The sequence below is a fragment of the Festucalex cinctus genome, chromosome 1 (assembly GCF_051991245.1).
Source record: "Festucalex cinctus isolate MCC-2025b chromosome 1, RoL_Fcin_1.0, whole genome shotgun sequence".
NCBI classification, from domain to species: Eukaryota; Metazoa; Chordata; class Actinopteri; order Syngnathiformes; family Syngnathidae; genus Festucalex; species Festucalex cinctus.
In genome coordinates, this window is record NC_135411.1 from 53,198,346 (window position 1) to 53,226,076 (window position 27,731).

General features: G+C 40.4%; 1 protein-coding gene across 2 annotated transcripts; it reads right to left on the bottom strand.

Moving 5' to 3' along the window:
• Positions 1-541: 541 nt before the first annotated feature.
• On the bottom strand, positions 542-27,731 carry map3k3 (mitogen-activated protein kinase kinase kinase 3). Of its 2 annotated transcripts, XM_077542114.1 has the most exons (18): positions 26,877-27,731; positions 25,777-25,894; positions 19,671-19,725; positions 18,448-18,575; positions 18,329-18,369; positions 14,567-14,666; positions 14,385-14,498; positions 13,696-13,816; positions 13,380-13,513; positions 12,889-12,962; positions 11,970-12,037; positions 11,137-11,232; positions 10,898-11,059; positions 10,677-10,825; positions 7,489-7,620; positions 5,118-5,247; positions 2,700-2,877; positions 542-2,228 (listed from the first exon to the last, which is right to left on the bottom strand). In XM_077542114.1, the coding sequence occupies exons 3-18, from the start codon at positions 19,672-19,674 to the stop codon at positions 2,006-2,008; spliced, it is 1,854 nt and encodes a 617-aa protein (XP_077398240.1). In that variant the 5' UTR covers positions 19,675-19,725; positions 25,777-25,894; positions 26,877-27,731; the 3' UTR covers positions 542-2,005. The 2 variants fall into 2 exon arrangements, with proteins under 2 accessions (XP_077398240.1, XP_077398233.1); XM_077542107.1 differs by lacking the exon at positions 25,777-25,894.

A 27,731-nucleotide genomic window follows, 5' to 3' on the forward strand; every position in this document is an offset into this window, starting at 1 on the left:
AAAGACTTTAAACTCTGCTTTCTGTAAAATACATTTTGACGTTGCACTGCAAGTCCCGTCACGATACAACATCAACAGAAACATACATGAACATCATATAGAAACATTTAAAGTAGCTCATACTCATTTGTTCACCTCATCCCCCACCCAAGCATTTGAGCAATTAGCATGTAGCCTCTGCAATTAATCACTAGGCAAAACATTAGGTACACCTCCAAATTAGACCCAATATGAAAACTGTTCATATATATATATATATATATATATATATATATATATATATATATATATATTATTAACTCATTGATTAATCACAAAAGATTATCGCATTAATCATGTATTAACGCAGATTAATCACACTTAATTTTGACCGCCAATGATCCTTTAGCTGACAGCGGATGGTTACGTTAAAGGTAAGCGCAGGTTATGTTTGCGTAATAAACACAACTTAAAGCAAAAAAAAGTAAAGCTTTTAAATGTTTGAGTGTGACATTAAGAATATTTGTTCATGTCATACTAATCGGGTCATTTTTTATTTTAATTTTAATTTTGAAAGTAATTAACTGAGTAGAAAAAGAAGAGGGTGAGAGTGCAGTGGATCAAAAAATGTTGAAGAACACGTCCTCATAACATTAAACATAGTTGTTTGTTTTATTATTGTGGCTGTAGATAACGTGTATCTTAAAAAGTAAAAAAAAAAAAAAAAACTTATCTTAGAAAGTTAAAAAAAAAATGTTATATTGTGCAGGTGTACCTAATGCTGCAGCTGATGCATGAACACTGCCCATGGTGAACAAAGTCGTCATTTGGCTCAACCAACAAACCTCTTGATCTGAAAAGCAAAATAAATGTAATTTAAAATGTCTCTTTTCAACATTGTCATTTGATTGTCATCTCATTTCAATTTTGTTTGTGCCCCCAAACAGAACCCGGCCAGCCAGAGTTTGTTTCCTGCATTAGAAAAAGAACCGTGATATATTTATTTGGCACGTTTGCAAAACCAGCTGCTTTCTACCCATTCTTTGTCAAAACAACATCAACTGGAGTATAAAAATATATATAAAAAACAGAAAATACAAGTGACATGGAATGGGAGCATAAATAAAAAATAAAATAAAAACACATTTGAAGTAAATATAAATCTAATTGATAACAATCATTTTTTACAAAGTGCACTTGATTATACAACAATTGATTGTAAAAGTTTCTTGTTAAGGCCTTTGTTTTTCTTCTTCTTTTAAACACGAAACGGAAACGGGGCAAAGCTAATAATGATCAGCCTCTAATTTAGGTTACCAGCAAGAGGATGTGAGTAGATTTGGCAGCTTCAAGTTGTGATGTTGCACATTACTGTACATCCAACATCAAAGGCAATAACAGTCACTTCCTGGTGACACGGCTCAAACAACCTGCTGTCTTTTTTTCCAACATTACACGAGTCCCGAAACACCATTAATCAATCAATCAACCAAAGATGCATCCATCAATAGCTCGTAACACTTAACTACACTCTTTCTGAAACCAACTCAACAACTTGCGTTTCTTTCCTTAAAATTTCAAAAGAGCTTACAGTATATATTGTGGACAAATGTTTTGAGACACACCTCAATTATGTAATCTTTACAAAATCATCGAAAACCTAGACTGAAAACCTAACCTAGCCATGAAACTGTTATTTGAAAACCTACTTTAAAACAATAATACTAACCCTTGTTTGAAACATCAACCCTCGCATCATACCCAAACTTGAAACCCTAATCATGTGTCTCAATACATTTATCCACACAATGTACTGAATTTTTGAAGGAGACAGTTTTTCAATTCGACCAGGTGCGTGTCACTGCAGTGCAAGACGGTCCAACCGAAAGAGTGCCAATGACATCATCACTCTGCGCCAACGAACGCGGCCTTCACTTTCAAAGCTTACTGAAGAAGAGGCAGCTACAGCATTTGTTTTTCCACACCCCACCTGCACCTTTGCTACAGGCCACACACTCCATCCAGGTCAGCCGTGCGAGAAAGGGTGTCTGAGCAGCTCCTCGGCACCGGGTCGCCGCTCAACCTCCACGAAGATGCGGCGGACGAAGTCATGCGCCTCCTCGGAGGTGCCCGCTGGCAGCAGAGGCTTGGTGGGCTGCGTGGCGATCTTGAAGATGGCCGCCATGGCTTCGTACTCGGCCCACGGGGGCTTCTCCGTCAGCATCTCCACCACCGTGCAGCCCAGACTCCTGGAAAGACACACACCCTGTTACTTTTGTTGGAAAACCCTACTTTAAATACGAACCTCATTTGAAAGCCAAACCCAGCCCTAAAACCTTATTTTGAAACCCAAACCCAGGCTTTTAACCCTACTTTGAAGCCCTAACCCTGACTCAAATACTAGTTGGAAACCCTCGTCCTGACTCAACCCTATCCCTGTCCTGAAACTCCTACTTTGAAATTCGAACTTGAAACCCTAACCCTGGTTTGAAATCTTATTTACTAAATTTAAACCCCTACTCTAGCTTGAAACCCAAAACAATCCTAGTGTGAAATCTGAATTTGAAACCCAAACCCAGAATTGAAACCCTACTTTGAACCCCTAACCCTAGCTTGAAAATCTTAACACTGTCTTGAAACCCCACTTTTGAAATCCTAACCTTACATTGAAACCCGAACTTTGAGATTTGGTCGAAAAAGCCAGTTGTGCGTGGACTCACCAGATGTCGGCCTTCCTGCCGTAGCCTTCCCCGCTGATGACTTCTGGGCTCATCCAGTAGGGGGTGCCCGTCACGGAGCGTATGCCGTTTCCAGACATGCAGATAGTCTGCAGACGCTTGCTGGCCCCGAAGTCACCCAGCTTGACATTGCCCTCAGAGTCGTGCAGAATGTTGGCCCCTAAAAATTAAATGTACATTGTCATCATTCTGCATGTGGTACTGTGAAGTACAGGCAGGAGACTTGACGTGAGTCTAACTTAAGTAAACTTGGCGACTAAAATTTATGGAAAACTCAACTTGATGTAGACTTGAACTATTTGAAAACTGTCATTTTCAACATAGTGTGCCATTTGTTTTATTTTTAAACGAAAAGGTTTTGTGCGTGCGTGCACAAAACTAGCAACTCACCAGTATGATATAATGCGTGCAAAATCTTCCCCATGAGGCATGTATTAGAAAAATGTACTATTCCGAGACCTCAAGTAACCTCAGATAGCTCATCCAAGAGGAGAGGGCCTGGCAGAGTCAGCACTAACAGCAACTGACCAGCCAGTGGGAAAAGCCTCTCTGTTACATCCTGGTTGGCTGCTCCGCAAGTACTTCCAAATATGAGTAAACACTGGGGCACTGTCCTCCTCGCACGTTAACCGGAGCCAACCCCCGGAAAACAAAGAGTCTTTATAAAATATAATATTACAGAGCGTAATTTTTTTTTACATTCTCTTTTTTTTTTTTTTTTTTTTAAATAAATATTTTCATGGTTCACATGTCCATCAATTTACATTTCAATAGTCTTTATAACGTTATTTAAGAGCAATAAAATAGTTTAATTTAAAACTCCCTAGAAAAAGAACACTGGGGTGCACATTTATGCTAGCAAACAAATAAAAATTGACAGAAGTAAAACAAAGATGAAAAATTGACAAAAAATAAAAGATGATCGTACCTGTAGAATATGCCTGATCAATTTGTCCCACTTTATCCAAAACACATTTTGGTGTGATCTTATTGCAAAAGTAATTAATTTCATTTTGAAAATGTCATTAACAATGTCAATCCATTCATCTATCATCGTTAACCACCTCCTTGTAAAGGTTTTCCTACAGAAAGAACTAAAAATCTGAAACCAATTTTATCATTGGAGGAAAAATTCCGTGGTGGCAAAGTCCCTAAATACAAGTATAAATAAACAAAATTAAAAGGAAACTGTGGGGAATATTCGCCCCAATATCTCATAGGCATCCTACCAAAAGGGAACAAGACTGAGCAAGACCAAAATATGTAAAAAATAATTTGCAGTGCAGCCACACAGTCTCCAACATGCAGATGGGTTAGTATATATTTTGCATATTAAAAAACAACTCTTTTGTTTGAAATTTTTGGAAGGCTAGAACTGTTTGACGGCATTTCCACTCATTCCAATGGAGAAATATGATTCAAGATAAGAATTCTTTTTTTCAGTTACGAGCATACTTTAGTCACGGAACAAATTAAACTTATATACATATATCAAGTTCCTTGAGTGGGTTTCCCTTTGACCTGCTTAACCCCACTTGAAATGTCAACAGGGTCTCTGCAGTTTTCAACAAGACAAATTTTAAAACTTTTTTTAAGACCATAATGAATACAATTTAAGACCCATTTCACATGGATAATGAATGGGTCACGCCGGACCTCAATGCTCCAACTCTCGACGTGGAGCAATAGTGGCTGATTGACACCATTTTCTGCTGGTATTCTATGACCACTTAAAACACAGTGTGCTTCGTATGTGTTTCCCTTCGCTGGCTTCAACCATGCACTGAACTGTTCGTCCTGAAGCCACAAATCATTAAACTTGCACTTACCCATGTATGCAAGTACTATAATTCAGTTTTGTTTTAAGTTTTCCCTGCTGCTCTGCTAACTAGTTCTAAACTCTGCTGCGCGCACACAGCCATTACTTGTGGTGTTAAATTCTGACCAGACAGCACAGGTAGCCTATATTGAGTTTCGTTTAAAGCGTCCTCAAAAATTCTGACATTTCACAGCAAGACTGAAATTTATGAATGTCTTAAATGAAAGTAATATCAATATATTTTTAAGACCTGTCAAAATCATATTTAAGACCTAATATGAGATCTTCAGAGAATTTTAGACATTTTTCGGCCTTAAATTCAAATTATTGGATTTTAGAGTTTTTTTTATTTTTTTTACCCTGCTGGCAACCAGTTCAGGGTATACCCCGCCTACTGCCCGGAGCCAGCTGTGATAGGCTCCAGCACCACCGCAACCCTTGTGAGAAATAAGCAGTTAAGAAAATGGATGGATGGACTTGACTCCACCGGCTTGAAATTTAGTAGTAATTTGATTTGTTGATTTTTGCCACAGTACATGTGTGACTTACTCCGACCTCTGCCGTCGAGCAATATAGCTTACCTTTGATGTCTCTGTGCACAATCATGTTGCTGTGGAGATAGGACATCCCCTCCAGGATCTGACGTGTGTATTTTCTGGTCACACTCTCCGTCAGTGCCCCATAAGCCTTCAACTGGTCTTTGACAGAACCCTGACAGGAAGCAAAACCACATCTTACATAAGTTACATCCAAGGACAACCCTCTATATTTATTGGTGAACTATGACTATTTTGTGATTTAAAATCTTGCTTCAAGGTAATTTATCGGTACAAAACAAAAACCTTGTCAATATACCAAAAATGAAAACTTACTGGAACTTGAAATAATGTTTTACAGACTTGGCACCCCGGTTTTGGTTGGTATCTGCAGCCCTGAACGTGTACATGCATAGAATCGAACCATAACAGCCGGTTCTAACGTCTTGGTTCAATCTATTGTGCTGATCCTGAAAAGGCGCTAAGACTGAAATGCATCAGAAAATCAAACTGATATGAATGAAACAACTTTACTCTTCATTATCTAGATACCATTTATCCTAATATTTATATTTTATGACCAATTTTTATTTGGTTGCTTTTTTCCCTTCAAAGAAAGTGATGTGGTGACCACCGTGCATGTTAGGGTTGCACCCAAGTGCCCTCTACTGACAAGGAGCCCTGATCTGATTGAAACCCTTTGGTTAACTAACTTCTTTGGAACTGTCGGTGGAAAGGTTTTAAAAAGGCACATGAAAAATCAACTTTTTTGGAGCTTTTATCCATGTTAAAATGCTAATTCCTCACCAAACACATGACTGAAGTGGTGTTTTCCATTTGCCCCTCTAGGAGAAATTCAAGGTCATTCTGCTCTCCAAGCACCAGCCCCTCCCAACCTGAGAAAAGGAGCTGTTGGCACTATGATGTCATAAGGTGTGGACCCACCCCCGCACCACCTCTGAGGACTAAACGCAAGCCACCTTTCTCTGAGGCCTCCATGGGGTAGTGACAAAATCAGCCTTTATCAGTAAACATTCTGTCCAAATGAATTCAAAGCAATCAATTATCCTTCACATTTGCAATGCCACAAAATTAAAATCCCACGTGGTTTGGCTGACACTTGTGTAAACTACAAGTAAAACTTTTGCACTATTGTACCTAATGGAAGGAATGATATAGTGGTTTGTGTGCTCGCTTTGTAAGCAGCAAGTCCCCGGTTCGAGACCAGCTCAGAGTCCCCCCCCCCTCCTTCTTTCCTATCCCGTCATCCCTCTCCTCCCGTCCTCCTTCACGATTTCTTGTGGCAAGGAGCCATTTTGTTTCAAATGTTTATTACTAGGGGTGTTAAAAAAATCGATTCGGCAATATATCGCGATACTACAGCACGCAATTCTTGAATCGATTCAATAGGCAGCCGAATCGATTTTTTAACATCCATTTTTGATGAAAAAATATTCAACAAAACGTCTAACTTTCACACCTTAAGCATGGAAGAATGTTATATTAATGGAACATTAAGCCTTAATATTTTATTTCAATGCTGTTCTAACATGAAAAAAGGTTACAACCTGTTTGTTAAATACAGTGGCTCACAGTTATAACACTGAAGTTTGAGATCAATAAATAATAAATGTTCATACAAATCTTACAGTGTACATTGTACAAGTTTACTGAATGGTATTTTCTAAATTTGAGTAAAAAAATCGCAACAATCGACTTGTAAATTCATATCGGGATTAATCGGTATTGAATCGAATTGTGACCTATGAATCGTGATACGGATCGAATCGTCAGGTACTAGGTAATTCACACTCCTATTTATTACATTCAGAGGAATTCTCAAACGCAGATCTCCAAAAGCAGACTGCAGTCGGCTCGCCGGGGGCGCGGCAATCACACGGGGAGAGGCGGGGTTTTACTGAACTGGCCGTTTTACTTCCGCGTTAGAAAACTAACCAGCAAAACACCTAATGTTTCATAAAAAATTACATCGCTATGGTGTCAAAGGTAAGATTTAATCATTATATGTCTAGAATTAAGTGTTAAAAGGGTTTAAAATACCATGGTGTAATCCCTTTAAAAAGGCACATTTTGACCACCATTGTATGATTGGACTTCAATAACTATTGTATAAGGTGGGGTTGGAGGGTTAATATATCTGCCAAAAGAAGACACTGTTGGGTGATTAGTGCTTTGGTTGGTACCTTTTTGTTCCAGCAACTACAAACACCGAGGACAATTGTATTTTTCTAATACTGTAACAGCTTTCACTTCCCTGGGATTTAAAAAAAAAGCCTGCAAGTTAGATCAGGAACACAGAGAGGAACGTTTGCTATCCATTTCCATTTTGTCAACCGACCGATTATCACTAGTTGAAACATCTGCTATGTGATCCAAAAATGGACGGCCGACTCACCCCGGGCATGTACTCCATGAAGATGGTAAGGGTCCTCTCATTGCGGTCCCTCAGGCAGCCGTAGTATTGAACGATGCGCTCATGGTGAAGGTTCTTCAGCAGTTGGATCTCGCATTCCAAAGCGCTGACCTCCTACATGGACCACAGCAAAGGGCGAAACAAACTGGAACACGTGAAACAAATTGGACCATGAAAAAAAAATGCCAAACCATGAAATCATAGCAAATATGTGAACCTGGAGGCAAAAAGGATGACCGGGCAATGACACACAGGACAGGTTTAGCTTTTGTCCCAAAACAGGAAATGAAAAAAATGCAAAAACAGGAAGACAGGGCTGAGTATGTTTACAAGAATTATTTGTAGGAAAAACGTACGTGAATTCAAAAGTTCACCACCTGGGATTCAAACAAGTTACAGCTTGACTAAAGCTAACTATAACATTAGCTTGATGATTCTTTGGAGGCTATCTAGCAAGCTGGCAGCCATCCTGAGTCAATCAGCATACAATGACATCAAAATCAGTGTTTTATAAACAGTCACAAACTATTATTATATTGAACCAGGAGTCACCAATGTGGTGCCTGTGGGGACCAGGTAGCACTTATGACCACAAGAGTAGCCTGCGGTAATCTGGCAATAGCCAGATAGATATTGTTATTCAGTCAAGGGAGTTCTCAATAATATCAATCTGGGACTGTTCCACGGTGATTTGCTTGGGAAAGACAGGACATGCTGTACAATACTTCGATCTGATTGGACGATGCGGCATCTTGTGCACATTTGTTTTGAGCAATCACGGCCACAGATGAAAATGTCACCTTTGTTCTCATCCAGGGGGGGCAGCACGAACACAGGTCTCTACACTAACTTTTCTACTGGTAGCACTGGTGCGAGTAACATTTTTAGTTGGTTGCACATCACAGGATTTGGTCGCACCATTTTTTGTGGAGGTACGGCATGACCTTAGGGATACGCAACTCGATATAGTTGCAAAATATTTTATTGGAACACGAGGTTTGCCTGCAACAGCAGTGGCTATCAAAACAAGTCAATAATTTCATAAAACTTAACTCATGTGAACATTATTTTGTTTAGCTCAGTAAAAGTCAGTACTTTTTTTTTTCTTCACCTGCTCCTCGGCCGATGTGCGCCTGAACTTTTCATCTGTATCATTTGAACTGTCCAAGCCAAGCTTGCATTCCCCAGTGCATGCAGATCTGCCATAATATTTCAAGAGTGGTAAGTCACGCCAACATTGAACCACGTTTACAATTTAATATGAACCACCATGGATGAAATATTGAGATTCACGACCAGCTGGTGACGCTATTTCTTAATGGAGAGCTCTGCCGCTGGCGTGCTCATTCAGGTGAATGGGAACACACCACCAGCGAGCGTTGTGCACTCAATGTTTTTTTTATAACCACAAATATTACAAATCCAATCCATTCACAAGTACCTTTTAAATTGTAAATATAGTTCAGTATTGTTGTAAAACATTATTGTATTTATTGTATGTACTGTATTTTTATGACTTTGGCGAAGACCAGCGGGCGCCTTTGCTTCTATCGCGTAAAACAAGGAAATGGGCGTGTGCCGTGGCGTTGCTCTCTACATTGCTGTCGGCTAATCAAATGACAGATGACAACACAGCCCCCCTCGTCTCCCGACGACCGGTGCTGCAGAACCACTGCCGAAAGGGTTCTAAACAGCGGTTACAACGGAACCGCTCAGCCCTGAAGGAGTCCCATGGAGACATCCAGGGACCAAAGATGCCGCTTTGGTGTGGAACCGGTCCGGTGGAAAAGTGCCAGATATGTTTTTATGAGTCTGCGCGGTGCACGTGTATGCATATGCTGTGCAGATCAGGAAGTAGCCAGTCAATCACACTGCGGCGGGTCTTGTTTCACTCAAATACTATTCGACTGAGTCGGTGCGGGGCCGTGCGCTCTTGGCTACGGGAGAGCCAGTGGAGGGCACGGCAACTTTCGAATGTACGTTTTAAACATAGTGCAGAGGGAGCATTAACGCACTCGCGCTGTGCGAGCAGTATTTCTTTTCACCAGCACACACTTGAAAGCTGCCCGCATTTGCGAGTGAAATTCTCGCACTGTTGAGCCCTGTAACATCTTTTACCAGTTAAAGATGCACGATTCAACATTCAACAAGGAAACGGTGAGTAATTCTGCAAGAACAGAATTATTTGCAGCATCCATTCGTCCATGATAGGTTTGTTTGTTTGTTTGTTTACCCCCAGCGTCTGCGCTTCCTGATTTCGTCACAGCTGCATATCACACCCCAAACACCCCGCTCTGTGTGATTGGTCCAAACCGCCAGTGGTTCAAATCAGTGAAAATCAAAGAGCTCGGTACAAATGCATTCTCGGGAGTTTGTGAACGAACAAATACCACCAGAGTTCATCTTTGCGTAGCAAGACTGAGCCCGCGGGCCTGTTCTAAAAATAGCTCACCAGTGATGGGACATTGTGATTTTCTAGGAGTGCTGTAGAAGTGATCATTTGAAAATGTAAACACTGGCAGAAATAGAAATAGTGTTGAAAATGTGTTGCATACTGATATTTACCTGCTTCCCAATTGTGATAACCCATTAACATGATCGGTATCTTCACATTAATAAATATGATTCATTATGAATGACTGTATATAAAAATAACAAAAGTATTTTTGAGCACATTTGTTATTAGAGCGTGTTTTCAAGTGTTTAAAAAACTGGTAGCCATTTGCAATAATCAGCAGCCTAGAAGTAGCTCTCAGTTTCAAAAAGTTTGGTGACTCCCGTTTTAAACCCCTTCTCGGCAAGGTAGTACTTTTGAGAGGTCTCAATGGCAAATTATTTGTTCAAACAAGGAAAATTAAGATCTTGCTCGGGGTATTTATGAGCGGTACTGGAACTTTAACATATTTGATTGGAACCTCTTTATTGCAGGAACAGCATTTACAAAGAACTAAAAGATCCCGAGGCTTTAAATGGAAATGCAGCTCAGAAAGACACATTTTGAACATAAAACTTTACATCTTACAAGAACTAGGAACTGTTGTGGAACCATTTTGTGTTTGGACTGATTGACGTTTTTGCTATAGGAACGACAAGTACCAAAAACTTAAAGTTCCTGGGCTGTTACTAAATAACACAACAGTTATACAAACGTAAATATAAGCCCTTCTTACCTTGCTCGTCTCAGGACTGTCAGGATCAAACTGGACCTGCTTGGCGGCTAGCTCCCGTCCCGTGTCCACGTCGTAGCACAGATACACCCGCCCAAACGCCCCCTGACCCAGGAGCTTTCCCTGCCGCCACGTCACTGGAGTACTCGGCGCTGGGAAACCCAAAACAAAGCCGGTTCCACGATTTGTTTTACCAGCACAGGGATGTCGTACATACACTGTACATTTATGAGCGATGGGGCGTTCCTGTGGTCGGAGCCTGCCCTGGGTGTCCACCAGCTGCCAGCTGCCGATGCTTTCGTCGCTGCCGTTAAGTGAGCGGCGTGACGATACAAGGGTGAAGAGGTTCCCCTGCGACCGGCGGATGCGTGGAAAGGTGCGTCGCCCTACGGCGAGAAATAAAAATAAAGCCGTTTGTATGGAGTGTCGCCACAAGGCATGATGATGTTGGTGATGATGGTACCTTCGCTCAGGTCCTTGTGATGCAGCGAGATGTGGTAACGGCGAGGGTACGTGCCCCCCTTGCCGACTATGCGGTCGTAGATGTGGTTCTCCCTGTCTGGAAGTAGAACGAGTGTTAATAAATAGCCCCCGGGGTGCACAAATGTTTGTGCTCAAGGGCCACATTTGGTTTTTAAAGTAAACAATATTGACAGCTCATTTGTATATAAGATTATAACAAATTGAACATATCACTTTTTTTCATTTTAGTAATAACCAAATGATAATTAAATATCAGGGTATAATTTCTATTTTGTATTTATATTTTGTATACTATATTTTTTCAGTTTTATTTAAAACAAATTATTTCAGAAAAAAAATGTTAAATGTACTCCGTATGTAAAATAGTTTTTCATTATTATTTCAGGTTTGTTTGTTTTTTACAATTTTTGAATCAGTTATTTGATAATACCTTTATAATAAATTATTCAATAAAATGAAAATAGTTAATGATTTGTATATGTAAAATTATTTCACTATATTTATTCTATAATTACAACAGTTGCTCTATTCATATAATACAAAAGCATTTCTCATTTTATTAACAATAAATAATCAAAAATTAAATAAAATGGTTAAATGTACTAAGCCAAAAAAAGAAGTTAAATGTACAGGTATAAGTAAAAAAAAATGTTTAGCTATTAAGGCTTTCTAAGTGATTACCGGTATATTATTTAGAGTAAATAAATTAACCAATTATCTATTTAAAGAGGAATTGAGGGACTAACTTGAGGAGACTTTAACACCAGTTTAAGGGACAGCATGAAAAGGGGCTTATTGTGTGCGGCTTCTCACCTGAAAATTCTTGTCTGTTGTCAGGATAACTCTTAGCTCGGTGCATGCGAGACTTCCTCAGAGAGGGGCTGCCAAAACAGAAGAGTTACACACAAAATGTGAAGCTGGCAGGGGACGTTTTTTTGCTATGGGCAATGTGAGCTACCGATGTGGGCGCAATCAATGGGCGCCCGCAAAAAATAATAATAAGATAAAATAAAAAATAAAAAAACAGAACCAAACTCACTAGTTTCTACTAAACTACCACTCATTTCTGTGTCGAATTAGCAGACTGGGTGCTGGGGCGCCCTCGTCTTCACATCAACTTGCAGCAGAGATTCAAATTGAAAGAGGCAAGTGGGAAGGGTGGGGGGGTTCAATTTGTGACTGCAGAGGTAAGCAAGGGGGAGGGGTGCGAGGGATGGACAAACTTGTTTACGTCACGTGACTCCAGCTTATCGATAGGTGAACAGACGGCGTTGGCAAACTATGATGTTGAGACTTAAATGAAGATGATGGATCAAAAAAGTATAATTGAAAAGCCATCAGGTATCCAGTTTAGAAAGAGAAAATAAGTGGACAAACAAGCATGACAAAGGTATATTGTGAGTGACAGTCGGCTACCAGCCATTTATTAGCCTCTTGCTAATATGCTGCTAAGCCACAAAAGACAACTGTATTTTCATTTAGCATTTATTTTGCTGAACTAGCTATTAGAAATTGAGGCATCATCTGATGGAACAAATTTCACTCATAGGAAACCTAGTTTAGGGCAGCCGTGGCTCAGGGTGTAGAGACGGTCGTCCAGTAACGAGAAGGTTGGCTGTTTGATTTAAGTGACTTAAAACAAAACTAGAACCTGAGGATTTCATTTTGTTTTGCACTTCATGTTCAAAATAGACTTTCGTATATAGCTACAGTAGCGTTAAGGAATGCCAACCTGTCTGAGTTACTGTCCAAAGATTGACAGCTTCCAGACACAGAGCTCTCGGCACTGCTCCAGGGATCGCGAACCTGCATGGGAAACAAAACAACATTCTTCGCACAAACTCATCACTTAGCAGGAATTGAAATGCTGAAATAGCATAATTAAGTTATAATGGACATATGATCTAAATGTTTTTTTCTACTGCTTGTATACAAACAAAACTAAATAAATTACCTGTACAAATAAGCCCTATAAAAGAAAAAAAAAAATATGACTAGTCAGTTAAAATAAAGCCCAACTTAAGTGTGGAACTGACTTATTTTTGGTGTACTAGGAAATATTTGTTTAAACGTGTCTGTTGCCTACACGAGTGGAAATAATCAAGGTAATTTGTAGACCAGGTAAGAAAGTTTACATTTGTAACGGAAACATGCATAAATCGTTTTATGATGGTTAAAAATAAGCACATTAATAATACATTTGAATACATATATGTGACTCACACACTGGTCGCTGGTCTCCGGGATGAACTCGCCCTCGCTGTTGACGCTGGTGTAGGAACCTTGGCGGGCGATCCTCTGCTGGCGTTCCGGCACGTAGCCAGGAGGTGGCGAGCTTCGCCCCGCATTCTGGGAACCTGTTAATCCAGAGGGAAATGAGCGGGGCTGGTTAAAATGCAGTTGGCCAAACATTAAATGAATTATTAAGCAGCCTGTTACAAACTTAAAACACAAGCATTAATGTGTGTTTTAAAGGTTTTCACATATTTCTCTATTACTAATTGTAAAAAAAAATACATGAATTAACTCAACAGCTTACCGGTGGACAGATGACGCCCCCTAGGCTCCGACGACGTGTACGGAGCACTGACGTCTCCGATGGACTGTGAGGCTTTGATCCGAACTTGCTTGCAAGGCACGTGCTGGGGTGGCGAAGGGGCCTATAAGATGGAGATCTGGTAGTATAAAAAGGCGGCAATACCACTTGAATCCTGTGGAGGCAGTAGTGAGTTGCTGAAGGAGATGAGATTCTCCTCACTCTGTCAAAGAAGTTGCTCATGTTATGGAAGTAAATATTTTATCATTTACAATGTTCTGAGGCAGAACAGTGCCAGAAGACAAAGTGCATTTAAAGTTAGCATCCATTACTAGCTAGCCAGATAACATCAGCACACTTAGTTTAGTTTATAGGGAAAAAAAGCTTTAATATGACATTTTTGTAAATCCTCCAAATTGTACTATATACCAAAGTTTAGACTTTTCTCAAGAAACAACCCATTAAGCTGAGCATGTTAAGCTCTGCTGTGCCACATATGGTGAGCTGGCTCCGGCCCATGGGCCTCGAGTTCGGCAAAATTTGTTTAGAACCTTTGGAAAGACATTAGCATAGTATTATTTGCTAACACACTCAACCACTGCAAGCCAGTTTTCACAACTGTTGCGCAGTGAAGAAACAACAGTGCTGCAATAGTGTGTTGTAAAGTCCTGTCCAGTGTGCATTTGCCTCACGTTGTTGTGTTCATGTTCAAGCAGTAGGATCCGGATGCTCTTCATGCTGGCGCTTCGGTCCAGCAGGTCTACAGCTTTGTCCATGTCATCCTGGCCTCGCAGCGGGATGGACAACTGTAAGGATGCAAACAAGCGTGTCAACAAGGCAACCACATGACGACAACCGTGGACTCATGATGTACCTCGTTGCTCATGTAATAGAGGTCCAGCTGTTGGCCAAACACCAGTTTGACTTTGTGCTGGACATCGTCGAACTGAACCGGTCGGCCAAACGTTAGGATCCTAAAACCAGAGAAGACCAAATTTGGGAGAATTCCTGCATGTGCACCTTTGCATCTTTGTGTTGTGCAGGCAGTTGGAAGCTAATCATAGCATTCCCCATCCTCCAAACTGGACTGGGAATAGTTTTTATAAAAGGACACAAATTATGACAATTTCAGAGAAATAGTCACGTGACGTCCGGATCTCTAATCCCAACCAATGTGCCACAGCAGGTTGGAGCCATGAGAGATCTTCAAGCGTGCTGCAGGAAATGCAATTTCACTTGTTTGTGACTTTTGTTTGATGGCATGCAATTACATTTTTTTTGGATAAAATTAGTGAAAATAAACACTGCACCATTTAATATCACTTCAAATGAATCTTTCAGCATTACGCTTAAAAATACATTTCTTACTGATGATTTGTTCAGATATGTGAGGACTAGCGTATATGTCGCCTCTTCCCAACCCGTAAAATACCAATTACTACTTTCCTATTGCCATTTCCCACATTTTGATTTAGGGATGCATAGACACTCTCATTTTGCAAATGCATATTACAAAAGAAGCTACTGTATTTTCAATGCAGGTTGAGCAGCTATAGCTGATGCTAGCTGATAAGGTGTCAAATTCCACTCCAACTTTCAATAGACCTTTTGCACCGACGTCAACTGGATCATGTGATCATCATATGATCATGTAACTGCCCAATGATGGACGGTGGAAGGAAATGACTGTGGAATGGAAGTGGAAGTGATGTGGAGCGACTTAGTGACTGTTATTTTACTACCGGTAATTAAAAGTTATTACTGTCTATCGAGCCATGGAATCTCAATCTACAACTTCACCAAAGTTCGCCTGTCAGTCAAAGTGGCACATTTTAGTCGGGACTCATAGAGATCGTTATTTACTTAAGTTGGAGATGGCTAGTTTGAAAACCTTCTGTCGCCTGCTGTTTTTACCAAGTTAATCAAATCGCCGACTTTGCCGGAATTCACAGCGCACGACCTATATCATTATGTAGTCGATGCCGTATCGCCTCCTTACGCCGGGGCTGATTTAAAAGTTTGTTGCTGGTTGGGTCTCTGGGACGAGATGCTACACTGACATCCGGGGGACAATATAGCTCGTAATGCAAAGGTAAAACTTGTTTATCATGCTAACTGACTTATTTGTACACATTCTGTTCTATATTGAAACACTATGATTATGTTATGTCGACTAGCACGTAATGCAGTAATTTCATGATTATGACTCCAAAAAAACTCCAAGCACAAAGACCTAATCCCTCATTATTAAACAGTCAAATGCACTTAATAGTTTCATAAAAGGTATACTTAAAAACTAAGCTGTGCGCATGTGCAATTGGAGTGGATGCTAACTATCTGGCTCGTTAATACGATTTTGCAGAGGTGGGCATCGTCATTGACTGGAATTGATGATTGATGGAAGTGCCCACCTTTTGGTGTGTGCTTCAGCATGAGAATGCTTGATAATGCGAAAAAAGTGAACAGACTGAGTACCGAGTGAAGCAGGATTACTTCTGTCGATCGCGGTGAGTACACACGATCTGTGTATTTTTGTGAGACTTCACAAATATCAAACATTCGCGGAAAGTGCTGAAGCACATGCCAAAAGGTGGGCACTTCCATAAGTCATCAATTCCAGTCACATAATTCGACATCTCCGTTACAATTTCTGTCAGAGTGTATGTTTGTTCGTAAAATATATGAAAATTGATCTACTAAGCTCGTAAAAGATGATCGCTGCAAATCCGCAAATACTTTTAAGAGCTGCCTGGAGCCCTGCTAATACCGTCGACGTCTTTTATCTTCATCAGTAGGTATGCGATAAAAAGCTAGCTTTGGTTTACACCCTTTCTCGTCTATTAGTACAACCGACCACACATCAAGGTATGACCATTTTAGAAGATAATTGATTGGATACAGGACTGTACGAGATTCAATGGATCTGTACGAGGCAAGTGACTATTTTGCTGTCCACCATCCGGGAGGAGGCGTTGTGATGACGGCTGTGATGTCATGTGCAAAAAGTCTCTAGTGACCCAGACCAGTCTCAATTTTTCAACATTTTTACTCAAAACTTTTTGCTGTATCAGAGCTTGACCTATAACCCCTGAGAATTGCAAGGGTTTGATGTATTCATTGAGGTAGCCTATTTCAGAAAATGTAACTTGTGAGAAAACTAGTGCTGTCAATGTTAAAGCATTAACTTATTGATTAATCACAAATAATAATCGCATTAATTATGTATTAACGCAGATTTAACAAGTTATTAATTTTGACCACAGATTATCCTTTATCTTGGCAGCGGACGGTTATGTTAAAGGTAGTACAGTTTGTGTTTGAACAATAAACATACATGCATTAAAGTAATGCATTGAACTCATTTAATCCCAATAACGTATAAATACGTTTTTTTAAATGTTCTAAGTGTCCCAAAGACGTATTTATACGTTTTTTGTGTGTGTGTTTTTTTATGCTAGAGCATACAGAAGGCTTGATGCAGCCTCTCAACTGCAAAGAACGGTTGCAGAAATGGTAGTTATTACACAAACGGCCAGCAGGTGGCAGCAGAGCAAAGGACATCAACCAAGGCCATGTAGAAAAAAAGCTCAATTACTTACAATTTTAAATAGATTTGTGAAAACTGATGAAACTTAGCTCTCTTGTAATGCTAATTGCTGCAAAGCGGGAACAGATAGAAACATACTTTTTTTTCCTGATGAAAGAAGAGACTTTAATCTTTCTTTTGGTAGGTTCCATGCTTTTATAGCAATTAAATACAATATTCTGTGGGCCTTGCAAAATCAGTCAAAATCCACTAAAACAGCCGGGAGCGAACGGGACTGCTTCTGTGAAAATGGCTGGGAGTGAATGAGTTAACAAATGTTTGCATATGACTTTCAGAATATTTGTTCATGTCAAAACTACTGGGGTCATTTTTATTATTTTAAATTATGCAAGTGACTAACTGATTAGAAAAAGAGGAGGATGAGTGTGCCGTTGATCAAAAAATGTTGAAGACATAACATTAAATGTTGAAATAACACATAACAGGTGCTCTTCAAATTTCTCAGGCAAAAAATGTTAATAAAAAGCCTTTTTCATTACAGTAAATGATTAATCAAAATTCTAAAATGTGATTAATCCATTAAAATTTTTTATCATTTGACATCTTGAGAGAAAACCGTTTTAATTTACATAAATTGCTTAGCTTCTGATAAGCGACACATGTAGGAATGTCCGGCTTGCTGTCATGTGTGGAAAGGACCAATGTGAGATAAGTCGGCCTGGGAATTTGACGGCTTCAGACATAGTATGTATGAGAGAGGAAATACACCATCGTGTGAAGAACGTCCCAACACTCGCTGTCCACATCTCTTTTTGATGAAAGACCCGTCACGCTAATGTCACTGCGCATCTATTATCTTAACAGGGGACTAAATGCACACATTCCTGGCATTCAAATGCTTCAGTGGGTCCAGTGAATAAAAGTAGCATTACGACTCTGATGAGCCCATTTGTCAGGAAGGCAGCGCCAACGCCGCTTGTGCATCCAACAACACTGAGGCTCTGCCAGTTAGAGTACGAGAAATGTGTTTATTTTTATTACTTGTAACATTTCGCCGATATGTATACAAAAGCGTGTCAACAAACTCACCGTCTCTCGCCTGAGAACTCAAACTTGATCCTGACATCCACCTGAAAGAAAACAAATGCAAAGCTTTACATTAAAGAAAAAAAAAACAGTTAAAAGAAATAAACTTGGTGATGACCCACCTGTCTATGAGCCTGAGCAGGTGTCTTGAGTTTACCACCGCTGCTGTCATACGGTACAACGGGTTGCCGCCGTGTCATCTGTAGGGCCACCAGGTCCTTCATGATGGAGTGGAGTGCCTGTCGCTCATCTGAACAAAGACAAATGCGGCAAATATTTGGTTCACAGTTTCCCCATTTTAATAAACTTTCTCGCATTCTTCCGTGGGGTATGAAATCCAGTAGTAAGGTACCTAAAGGGCAGGGCTTGACACTGATTGTTGGACAATTCTCTGTCCAGAACGAAAATAAAAAAAAATAAAATAAAAATAAAATCTACAAACTAAATGGACCACAATGGTAAATTCATCAGATTGTGCCTTTTCACACAGAACCCAGCAAGGCAAATTATTACCACATTCGGATATTTAGAGGATGTCAGGGTCTGGTGTGACGTATAAAGGTGGCAGGGACAAGTGAGTGTCTGGTGTTAAACTTTACACCCCCATCCCAGCTTTGCAGTGTACCCTTTCACACAGCCACTGTCCTTGATACCGCCGTAAACAGAAAACTGAACCTCCATTCCATGTTCTTTTACACAGATGGAAAAAGACAATCTCTTTGATGGCCAGTATTAAAGGGGCTAAGGCAGGGGTCTCCAAGTTCGGTCCTCGAGAGCCCCTATCGAGCCTGTTACTAGTGTCAAACCTTTAACATCATTCACACAACATTTCCCCCAAATTGGCTCAGTCAGACTCAGCTTGTGCCTTTCTCGCACAACAAAATGAATGTTGGGTGTTACTGTTCCAGTTGAATTTAGTTTTGTGCCGTAACTTTCTGTGATTCCTTCTCATGCAGGCATCATGCATCTCTGATTCTGTCTCTGAAGCTGAGAAATTCTCTGGTCAATTTCACCCTCCTATTCTATGCAAGTACCTTTCAGAAAGTCAATGTCTTAAAAAAACAAACAAACAAACAAACAAACTGCATTTCGATCTGCCTTCTCCCACGGTTGATATCCGGGCAGGTTTTTCGCCTCGCAAGTAGAGCAAACATTTAGTCTTGTGGAGCTTGGACTGACATCACAGTCAGGAGAAGCAGAACTCTACTTCTGAAGCAAGGAAACACGATCCTTTACTCACCGGAGTCAAGAGCAAACGCTCTGAAGAGGGCCTCAGTTTTTTTCATTTTTTTACATGAATACCAAACAGGTCTGTTTCGCGTTGTCGGCGTTTTGGCGGACTTACTCATTGTGGCGACGCTGGCGTGGTCTTCAAAGCTTCAGAAGCGTTGCCAGTCCAACTGCGGTAAACACCAAATAACAACATTAGAGTTCAAAATGAGGCTTTTCGGTGATGTTTGTCCTCCAGCAGGATGTAAGAAGACAAAAGGTTATCAGCCAGACGCGCAACAATTGTCAGGATGCGAGTGTGCTGCCATCTTGGCCAAGAAAAGCCGACTCTGGCGGCAATGTGACATGATGTAGGTCGACAAAACACAGACACGTTCTTAGCATGTGTGCAAACAGTTGGGCTGGGCAATCATGGATAAAATGATAATCACAATTATTTTGATTGAAACTGAAATCACCATAAATAAAAATGACTATTCATTGACTTCAAAACTTAGTATTTATACAACTACCACAAATACCACAAATCTACCCAGATATTTAAAGATAAAATGGTTTGCAACTTTGCACCTCCTGCTTTAGGATCAAGTCCAAACAAATAAGAACTACCACAACTCAACCACTCTAAACTACCATCATATACACAAATTGGACCATTCTTTGTGTGTATGGCTCATCACAGACGCAGCAGCTGCTTGTTTATGAGCTAGCCTGTAAGCAAACTTAGCTTGTAGCAAACGTGTGTGACGTCATGCATGTTGTGAGCACGTCTCTGATCAACTGCTGAAAGGAGACTGATTCTGTCCTCTTTCATCTATAACCGCTTCAAACACCTCCACCAAATCACATCATAGATAGACTTTAACACTGTAAAGGTTGTACAATACAAATATCCATCCATTCATTTTCTGAACCGCTTGCTCCTCACAAGGGTCGCGGGAGGTGCTGGAGCCTATCTCAGCTGGCTTTGGGCAGGAGGCGGGGTACACCCTGGACTGTTTGGCAGCTAATCGCAGGACCTTGTAAATGTCATGTGAAATTCAAGCCTCTAGCATTTTCATTCAGCTGCAGCTTCACCTTTACTGCATTGCATCGATGCACACAATCAGACCGTGAATCTCCCTTATCTTGTTATATCATATTTGTTTTATTATGTTTTTTTTGTTCTACTTTAATTCTCACAAGTCTTGGGACTTACTAGCAGGCTAAGCTTGGGTATCGTATTCCGTGCTATATCATGCAGAAATGTGAGTTGGAACAACAATAAAAGTTCTTTGAATGCTTGAAAACTCAACTTTAAATATAACTTTGAAGGAACCCAAAAAAAAAATTAGTAATAAAGTAAAATAAAAATATACTAAAATAGCAATAGTAAGCAATAAATAAAAATAGATTCCAACTGCTCCTGTTGTTTGCGTGTTGGCCTCTTAGGGACATTGTGGTGCTGTGCATGCATGGTGTACATTCACTTAAAATAAGATAAGAGTAGAAGAGGAGCGTTCTGCTTAAGCTCTATTAATATAACTTTTTTTCACAAATTAGGAAGAATATGTGTACTGTACATTTTATCTGTGCACGGTCAACGTCTTCCTACAGCACGTTCAAAGATTTATTTGAATGAACATCACCCAAGGGAGTCAATGTTTATTTCCTGTCAATGGGATTACATTGTCTTTAGCATTAGCACTGGCGAGTGGCGATATTTTGGAAATGAAGCATATCTTTTTTTTTAAATATACACATATGTTTAATTCTTTTTGTTGTGTGTATAGTTTTACTGTAAACTCCAACTGGGGTGTCATTAAATCGGTAAAAGCATGCTTGGGGAACACTTAAGCAACACGGCGCATCCAGTGTACTTTCACACAGTTAGGAAATAGCACAGTTCTCCACAATATATATATATATATATATATATATATATATATATATATATATATATATATATATATATATACATACATACATACATACACACACATATATATATTTTTTTCTATGTTTTTAGGGCTGTCAAAATTAAAGCGTTTACTCTAGAGATTCATTTAAATTCATTAAAGCGTTTGTTTTTTTGTTTTTTTTAACTCAGTTAACTCATTGTGCAGCCAAACTTGGAAGAGTCACTGGAGTGAAGATGAATAAACATGGACTATAGGTAGTTTTACTTTTTGTTGTACTTGCTTGGTGCTTGTTGGGGGACTCTTAAGGCTCCGTTCAGACTGGCAGCCCAAATCCGATTTTGAGCCCATCCAGATTGAAAGTGGATGGCTCTTTTGTAGTCTGAACAGTCACAAAGCACATGAAATTCAAATTTTCCAGGACGGATTGAAACCACCTGCGGAAGGTAGTTTCATATCCGATTTGGACAGGATGCGTCTCATTCTGATCAGCTCGAAACACTCAGAACGGATTTGACTGTCCGTGAAGTCACTGCAAAAACCAATGCGCCCGCGCTGTCAATATCTAATCGGTTCGCTGCCCGGCTTGCTCTGCGGTCAAACGTCTTGAAGTCTCCCCTGCCCCATCGGCTCCTGTCATACTCAACCGGAAATACAGTGAAAGTTTACGTTAATTGTGCTGAAGCCGGTCTCGCAATCACAGTTCTTCACATGCGCAACCGGAAATACCAAATTAGTGCCCGGCCGTAGCTATAGTATGGAGCCCGGTAGGGGACATCACCAAAATATTTAAGAGCGCAATATAACACTATAGTATTGCAATATAATGCAATAGGATTGCGTTGTATTGCTATCTTAAATATTTTCGTGATGTCCCCTACCGGTCTCCGTAGCTTGTCTGAATGCAGCCTAAGTGATTTGCACACTTTGCAGAGCCAAATTCAAATAGCCTATTAGCAGGGTTGAGGAATCCAGGTCCAGAAAGTAAAAACCCTGCCACAGATTGGCTTTCGCCACAGGTGCTTCTACTTAAATAGCAGGTAAACAAGCTCATAAAAGCACCTGTGGCTAAAGTCAAACTGTTTCAGGGTTTGTTCTCTCTGAACCTGGATTCCGCAACCGTGCCTATTAGTTGTATGCCTTTGGCGTATCTTCTCAGAGCAAAATTCCCTGCTCAATTTACGTCTATGGGGAATCACACACCAATGCTCATGAGCAGAACTAAACCTGTAAGCGAGAAGTTCTGAGAATTGGTTGAGTCCATTTTGACTTTACTCAAATAAATATCTGTTACAATCTTCGACGAAAAAAGTAGAAGCTGTCATGGTTCGGTTCTCAGCCCTGTTGTGCTCTTGTGTGTGTGTTCCAGTGCCAATTACGAGGGGGGCGTTCCCCAGCCCCGCACCTGCATCGAGTTGGCAATCAGGACTATAAAGGGACTCCGACCAGCAACAGCCAGCTGTCGGATTATTATTTGCTCACCATTGTGTCCAAGTGTTCTCCGCGTTCTCCTGTTGTTTAACTTCTGAATTTGCTGTCGTCCTAGTTTAAGTTGTATCCACGTGTGAGTATTCCGCGTCGCTTTTTGTTTGTATTTCCGCGTTGATTGATTCCGTGTATCTTTCGAGTAGTCCTTGCCGGTTGCAAGTGTTTTGTGTTTTTCTAGTCCTTGCCTTTTGCAAGTGTTTTCCGTTACGTTAGTGCTCCTTGCCGGTTGCAAGTGTTTTCCGTTACGTTAGTGCTCCTTGCAGTTGCAAGTGTTTTTTGTTACATTCGTGTTCCTTGCCTTTTGCAAGTGTTTTGTGTTTACTATTCCGTCCTTGCCTTTTGCAAGTGTTTTGTGTTACCTCCGTGTTCCTTGCCTGTGTGCAAGTGCATTTTTGTAAATCTCGTTGTCTTGCCTGCGAGCAAGATTTGTTTCTTCGGTTTATCCAAAAGAATAAATCGAGATTGTTTTCCTCCTCTGAGCCTGCGTTTCTGGGATCTGTTTTTCATCGACTCTGTCGAGTCATTACAGAAGCAGAAGTAGAAAATTGTGATTAATTGCGATTATTTACAGAAAAATGTGTGATTAATTAGTTAAAATATTTTAATCGTTTGACAGCACTAGTTTTTAAGATTGTACAAAGCCAAAATAAAAATCACAATTAAATTTGGATTATTTACCCAACCCTATGAAACAGCAAACAATGGGTAATGGATAACAATCGAACATCAGTGTCAACAATTAGTCTGGTCCGTTTCATGTAATGTAAGGGAAGTGCAACACAGACTGTACTAGACATGGCCAGGATTAATTGCTGTTAATGCAGCAGCCAGGGCCAGAATAATTTCTTGCCAGCAAGAGGCCAGTAGCATTTACTGTATTGGAAATGCAGCAGAGACCACAAAGTGGGGCATACGAATTGCTCCAGTGAAGCAATTAGTCAGGCCTACTTCACATTTTGGAAGTTGAGCAGTGACAGTAGGACCAGGTTATTTTCTGGCAGAATAGCAGATACCACGTGAAGCAGCTCCATAAAGCAAGTAGCCAAGTGTGTAAAAGGGGGGCAGAATAATTGCCAGCAAGTAGCCTAGCCCACTACATTTACTGTATTGCAGGGTGACCAAATGTCCCCTTTTGTCCAGTTTTTTTTTTTTTTTTTTTTTTTTACATCTTGTCGCTTTCTACTGTACTGCCAGTAATTAGTCGGGCATGCCTCAAGTATTGTCTGAAGACTACAATATCATCAAGATTTGTTAGACTGGCTCAAAACAAAGAGTCAAGTTAATAAAAGTTTCATGAAGCACACAGTTTGCACCTGCAGACGATTATTTCCATGACCCTTATTATTATTTTTTTTAATGTGAAAACTTGTAAAGGGCATCAGCACCCGTGGCAAGTGGCAACAAGCCATTGGCCTTGTGGGTAATAATTCCACCACAGGTATGGCGGGCACGTCCGCCGGCGGCCCTTTGCCACGTTGCTTTCAAGCATCCGCCACTTGGCATTCATGGCAGCCAATGCGGAAGGAAGGTGTTTACAATCCTCGGAGGTGGTTACTTCAAGGAATGCTGGGAATAATGAGAACAGTAAGCAGGCTATGAGTTGCCCACTTCTGCATGCTGCCTTCAGTCCTGATTCTCATTAGCCTCCAAGCGGAATGCGGGACCGCTCTGCTATGCCCACTTTATTTTCTTTTTGTATCATGTTTCCAGGACTGCTGGGGCTACAGGGACATAGAACCACCACACACACAATACAACTACGCTTCCCCCCCGAGCTGTTTAGTCTGAGGCCGTTTTTCCCAGTGAACATTTTATCCCCCAGCCCCACCAATATCTTATGACTAGAATGCAGTTGTCTTGTTAACCAATTGCACTTGAATGTCGTGCATGACATATCTAAAAGATATGCAATGCTACAAAATGTTCCAAAATGCTCAGATTTTTGAGGTACGCACAGAAGATAACTTTAGAGAGAGGTTACATTTACAGTGGACATACCTCCACCAAATCACATCATAGATAGACTTTAACACTGTAAAGGTTGTACAATACATCTATCCATCCATTCATTTTCTGAACCGCTTGCTCCTCACAAGGGTCGCGGGGGGTGATGGAGCCTATCCCAGCTGGTTATGGGCAGTAGGCGGGGTGCACCCTCAACTGGTTGCCAGTCAATCGCAAGGCACACAGAGATGGACAACCATCATTTAGGGACAATTCGGAGCGCCGGAGCCTGGACTCGAACCCGATTCTGCAGTACTGGGAGGCAGACATGCTAACCAATCATCACTGTGCCGCCCCTGTACAATATATATAAAATGCAAATAGTAAGAATGCTAGAAATCTGCAAACAATGAGCTAACTATTGGATGGCAGTGCACATTTTCATTAAGTTCAGTGTTCCAACTGTTTTGCATTTGCATTATTACGGTTGGAACACCCATGTAACTAGGGGCGTGGAAACCAAATAAAAAGACAGGGGGAGGAGGGGATTTTTTTCAGAGAGTGCAGTAGTGAATTGTATCAGTAAGTTCCTCTCCTCTCTCCTCGTGAGCTTTGAACTGAGTGTCTTCTCTCCTTTTCTTGTCACGTAATAATAAATGTCAAACAGGTAAATCTGACAGGTCAAATTCAGATAAAAGCATAAAATTCCATATCAAACTTATTGCATGTCTTTGCGATATGCATATCGAATAGGGCAATATTACAATATCGATTTTTTTTTCAATATATTGTGCAGCCCTACCATACACTGTGGTTCACTTGTTTTTAAGCTAACAGTATATGACTTGATGTTACCACCATTTTTTTTTTTTTTTATGTCAGTTGACTTACTTGTACACTTGTTATGAAAGTTCCAGCCATCCATTTTCTGAACGGCAACGGTCGCTGTGGTGCTGCAGCCTATCCCAGCTGATTGCCAGCCAATCGCAGTGTAGGAAAGTTAAGAATGCTAAGAAATGCCAACAAATGATTCAATTGTTTTAATATTTGATAGATTTAATACACGGTGGTTCACTTGTATTTTTTTTTCTAGTTTTTACACATGACAGTTAAGAATGCGAAAAATGGTACAATCTAAGTTTGTTTTTTTTATCGTATTATCTAGCTATTGACTACTTATTGCACTTGTATGGCAAATATGTTTTAATTTAAAAAATGCTTCCAACTAGCGATGTACGATAATGCTATTTTCTACCGATACCGATAAACCAATAATTTATGGGTGGTGATGTCGATAACCGATAAGTTGAAAATTGTTTGCAAAATTAACTTGAATAAAAATATGCTTTCGAGTCCTACTATAAGTCTAACAAATACATTGAAACATTTTATAAACTTTGCACAATGTTTCAATGTATGTAAAGCACCATGAATCTGAATTTTATTTATATGAGCCACACAACCACAACAGATGGACCAACGTGGCATGTTTATAATTATTGCTGGATTTCTTTATCTGGTTTATCTGTATGAAATCAAATTGACGATAATTATCGGCAGATTTCTCTATTATCTGGTTTATCTGTTTGATATCAAATTGGTCGATAATTGCCGATAATTATCAGCCAGCGATATTATCGTGCATCCCTACTTACAACAGGATTAAGTCATTTCATATAGTTTTGGTACACTGCAGTGCACTTATTAGACTTGTAAGACAGTTAAGAATGCTAAATGCCATGCTTTATTATACGGCAATTTGCTTCTTTTTACACTTGTATCATAGTTAAAATGTGTCTACTCTGTACGCCAACTAATTATACGTGTTTATTTATGGCTTCACTTATTTTTTACATTTTTTGACAGGTGACATATTGGGTGTTGGACTTGACGGGGTTCCGTCTCATGCATTTACTTAATCCATGCAAGTGCTGATGAGGCAATTTTGGTGGCATGTTGTGGGGCCATCAGGAGGCATTTATTTTCCTCACCTGAGCTGTCACACGTGTGTCCTCACCCCGCCTGCGATGACAGGTGTCGTCGTGGTGGTGTGCGTGCATCACCCCTACTCAGTCGGCATGCGCCACCATGAAGAGAGCGCATGCGTGCCGACCGCCATGTTGTTGCCCACAGGGTTGTCGTCCACACGGGTCTCACACAAGCGAAATGACAAATTATAATTGTTGGCAGTTCCCAGGTAAGAAAAATAAATGAACAAAAGTGGTCACGTGGGAGAGTTAGACGGGAAGTGATCCTTTGGGGAAGCTACGGATGCTGACATGTTCGGAAAATGTGCCAAGTAAGTTCCGGGTAAACATCTGGAGGTGCCCAAATAGGGTGTCCCAATGACTGACGGTGATGGAATCCATTTTGAAACACAATGAAAAAAATAGGTAAAGGAGAGCCGTGGAGGGTCATAACACGTCACATTTCTGAGTACTTTTGTTTGTTCGTGACTGACTTAAACGACAGCAAACTAGCCTTTTAGTGACAACAATGCGACAACCCTTGGCATTAAGGAAGTAGTCTATCATACATTCCCATGATTAAAACAAAGCACCAAATCATTTCAAGCGGCTACCGCCAACTTCGTGACATACAAAAATAAAAAATAAATACCACCGGAACTCATCGAATCTCATCAGCTTCCAAAGTATCCTGGAAAGGAGCCCGCCAATTTTACGTCCTTGTTCCCCACGTGTCGCAACATTCTGTTGTCCAAGTAGTTCAAAAAATGTATTTTAATCCCGACTGATTTCGCGTTTGTCCCACTAATTAAATGAGCGCCGTGAAGCCGCGGGAGCGCAGTTACCTATTCGATGTGTATGAAAGCACTGGCGCGTCAC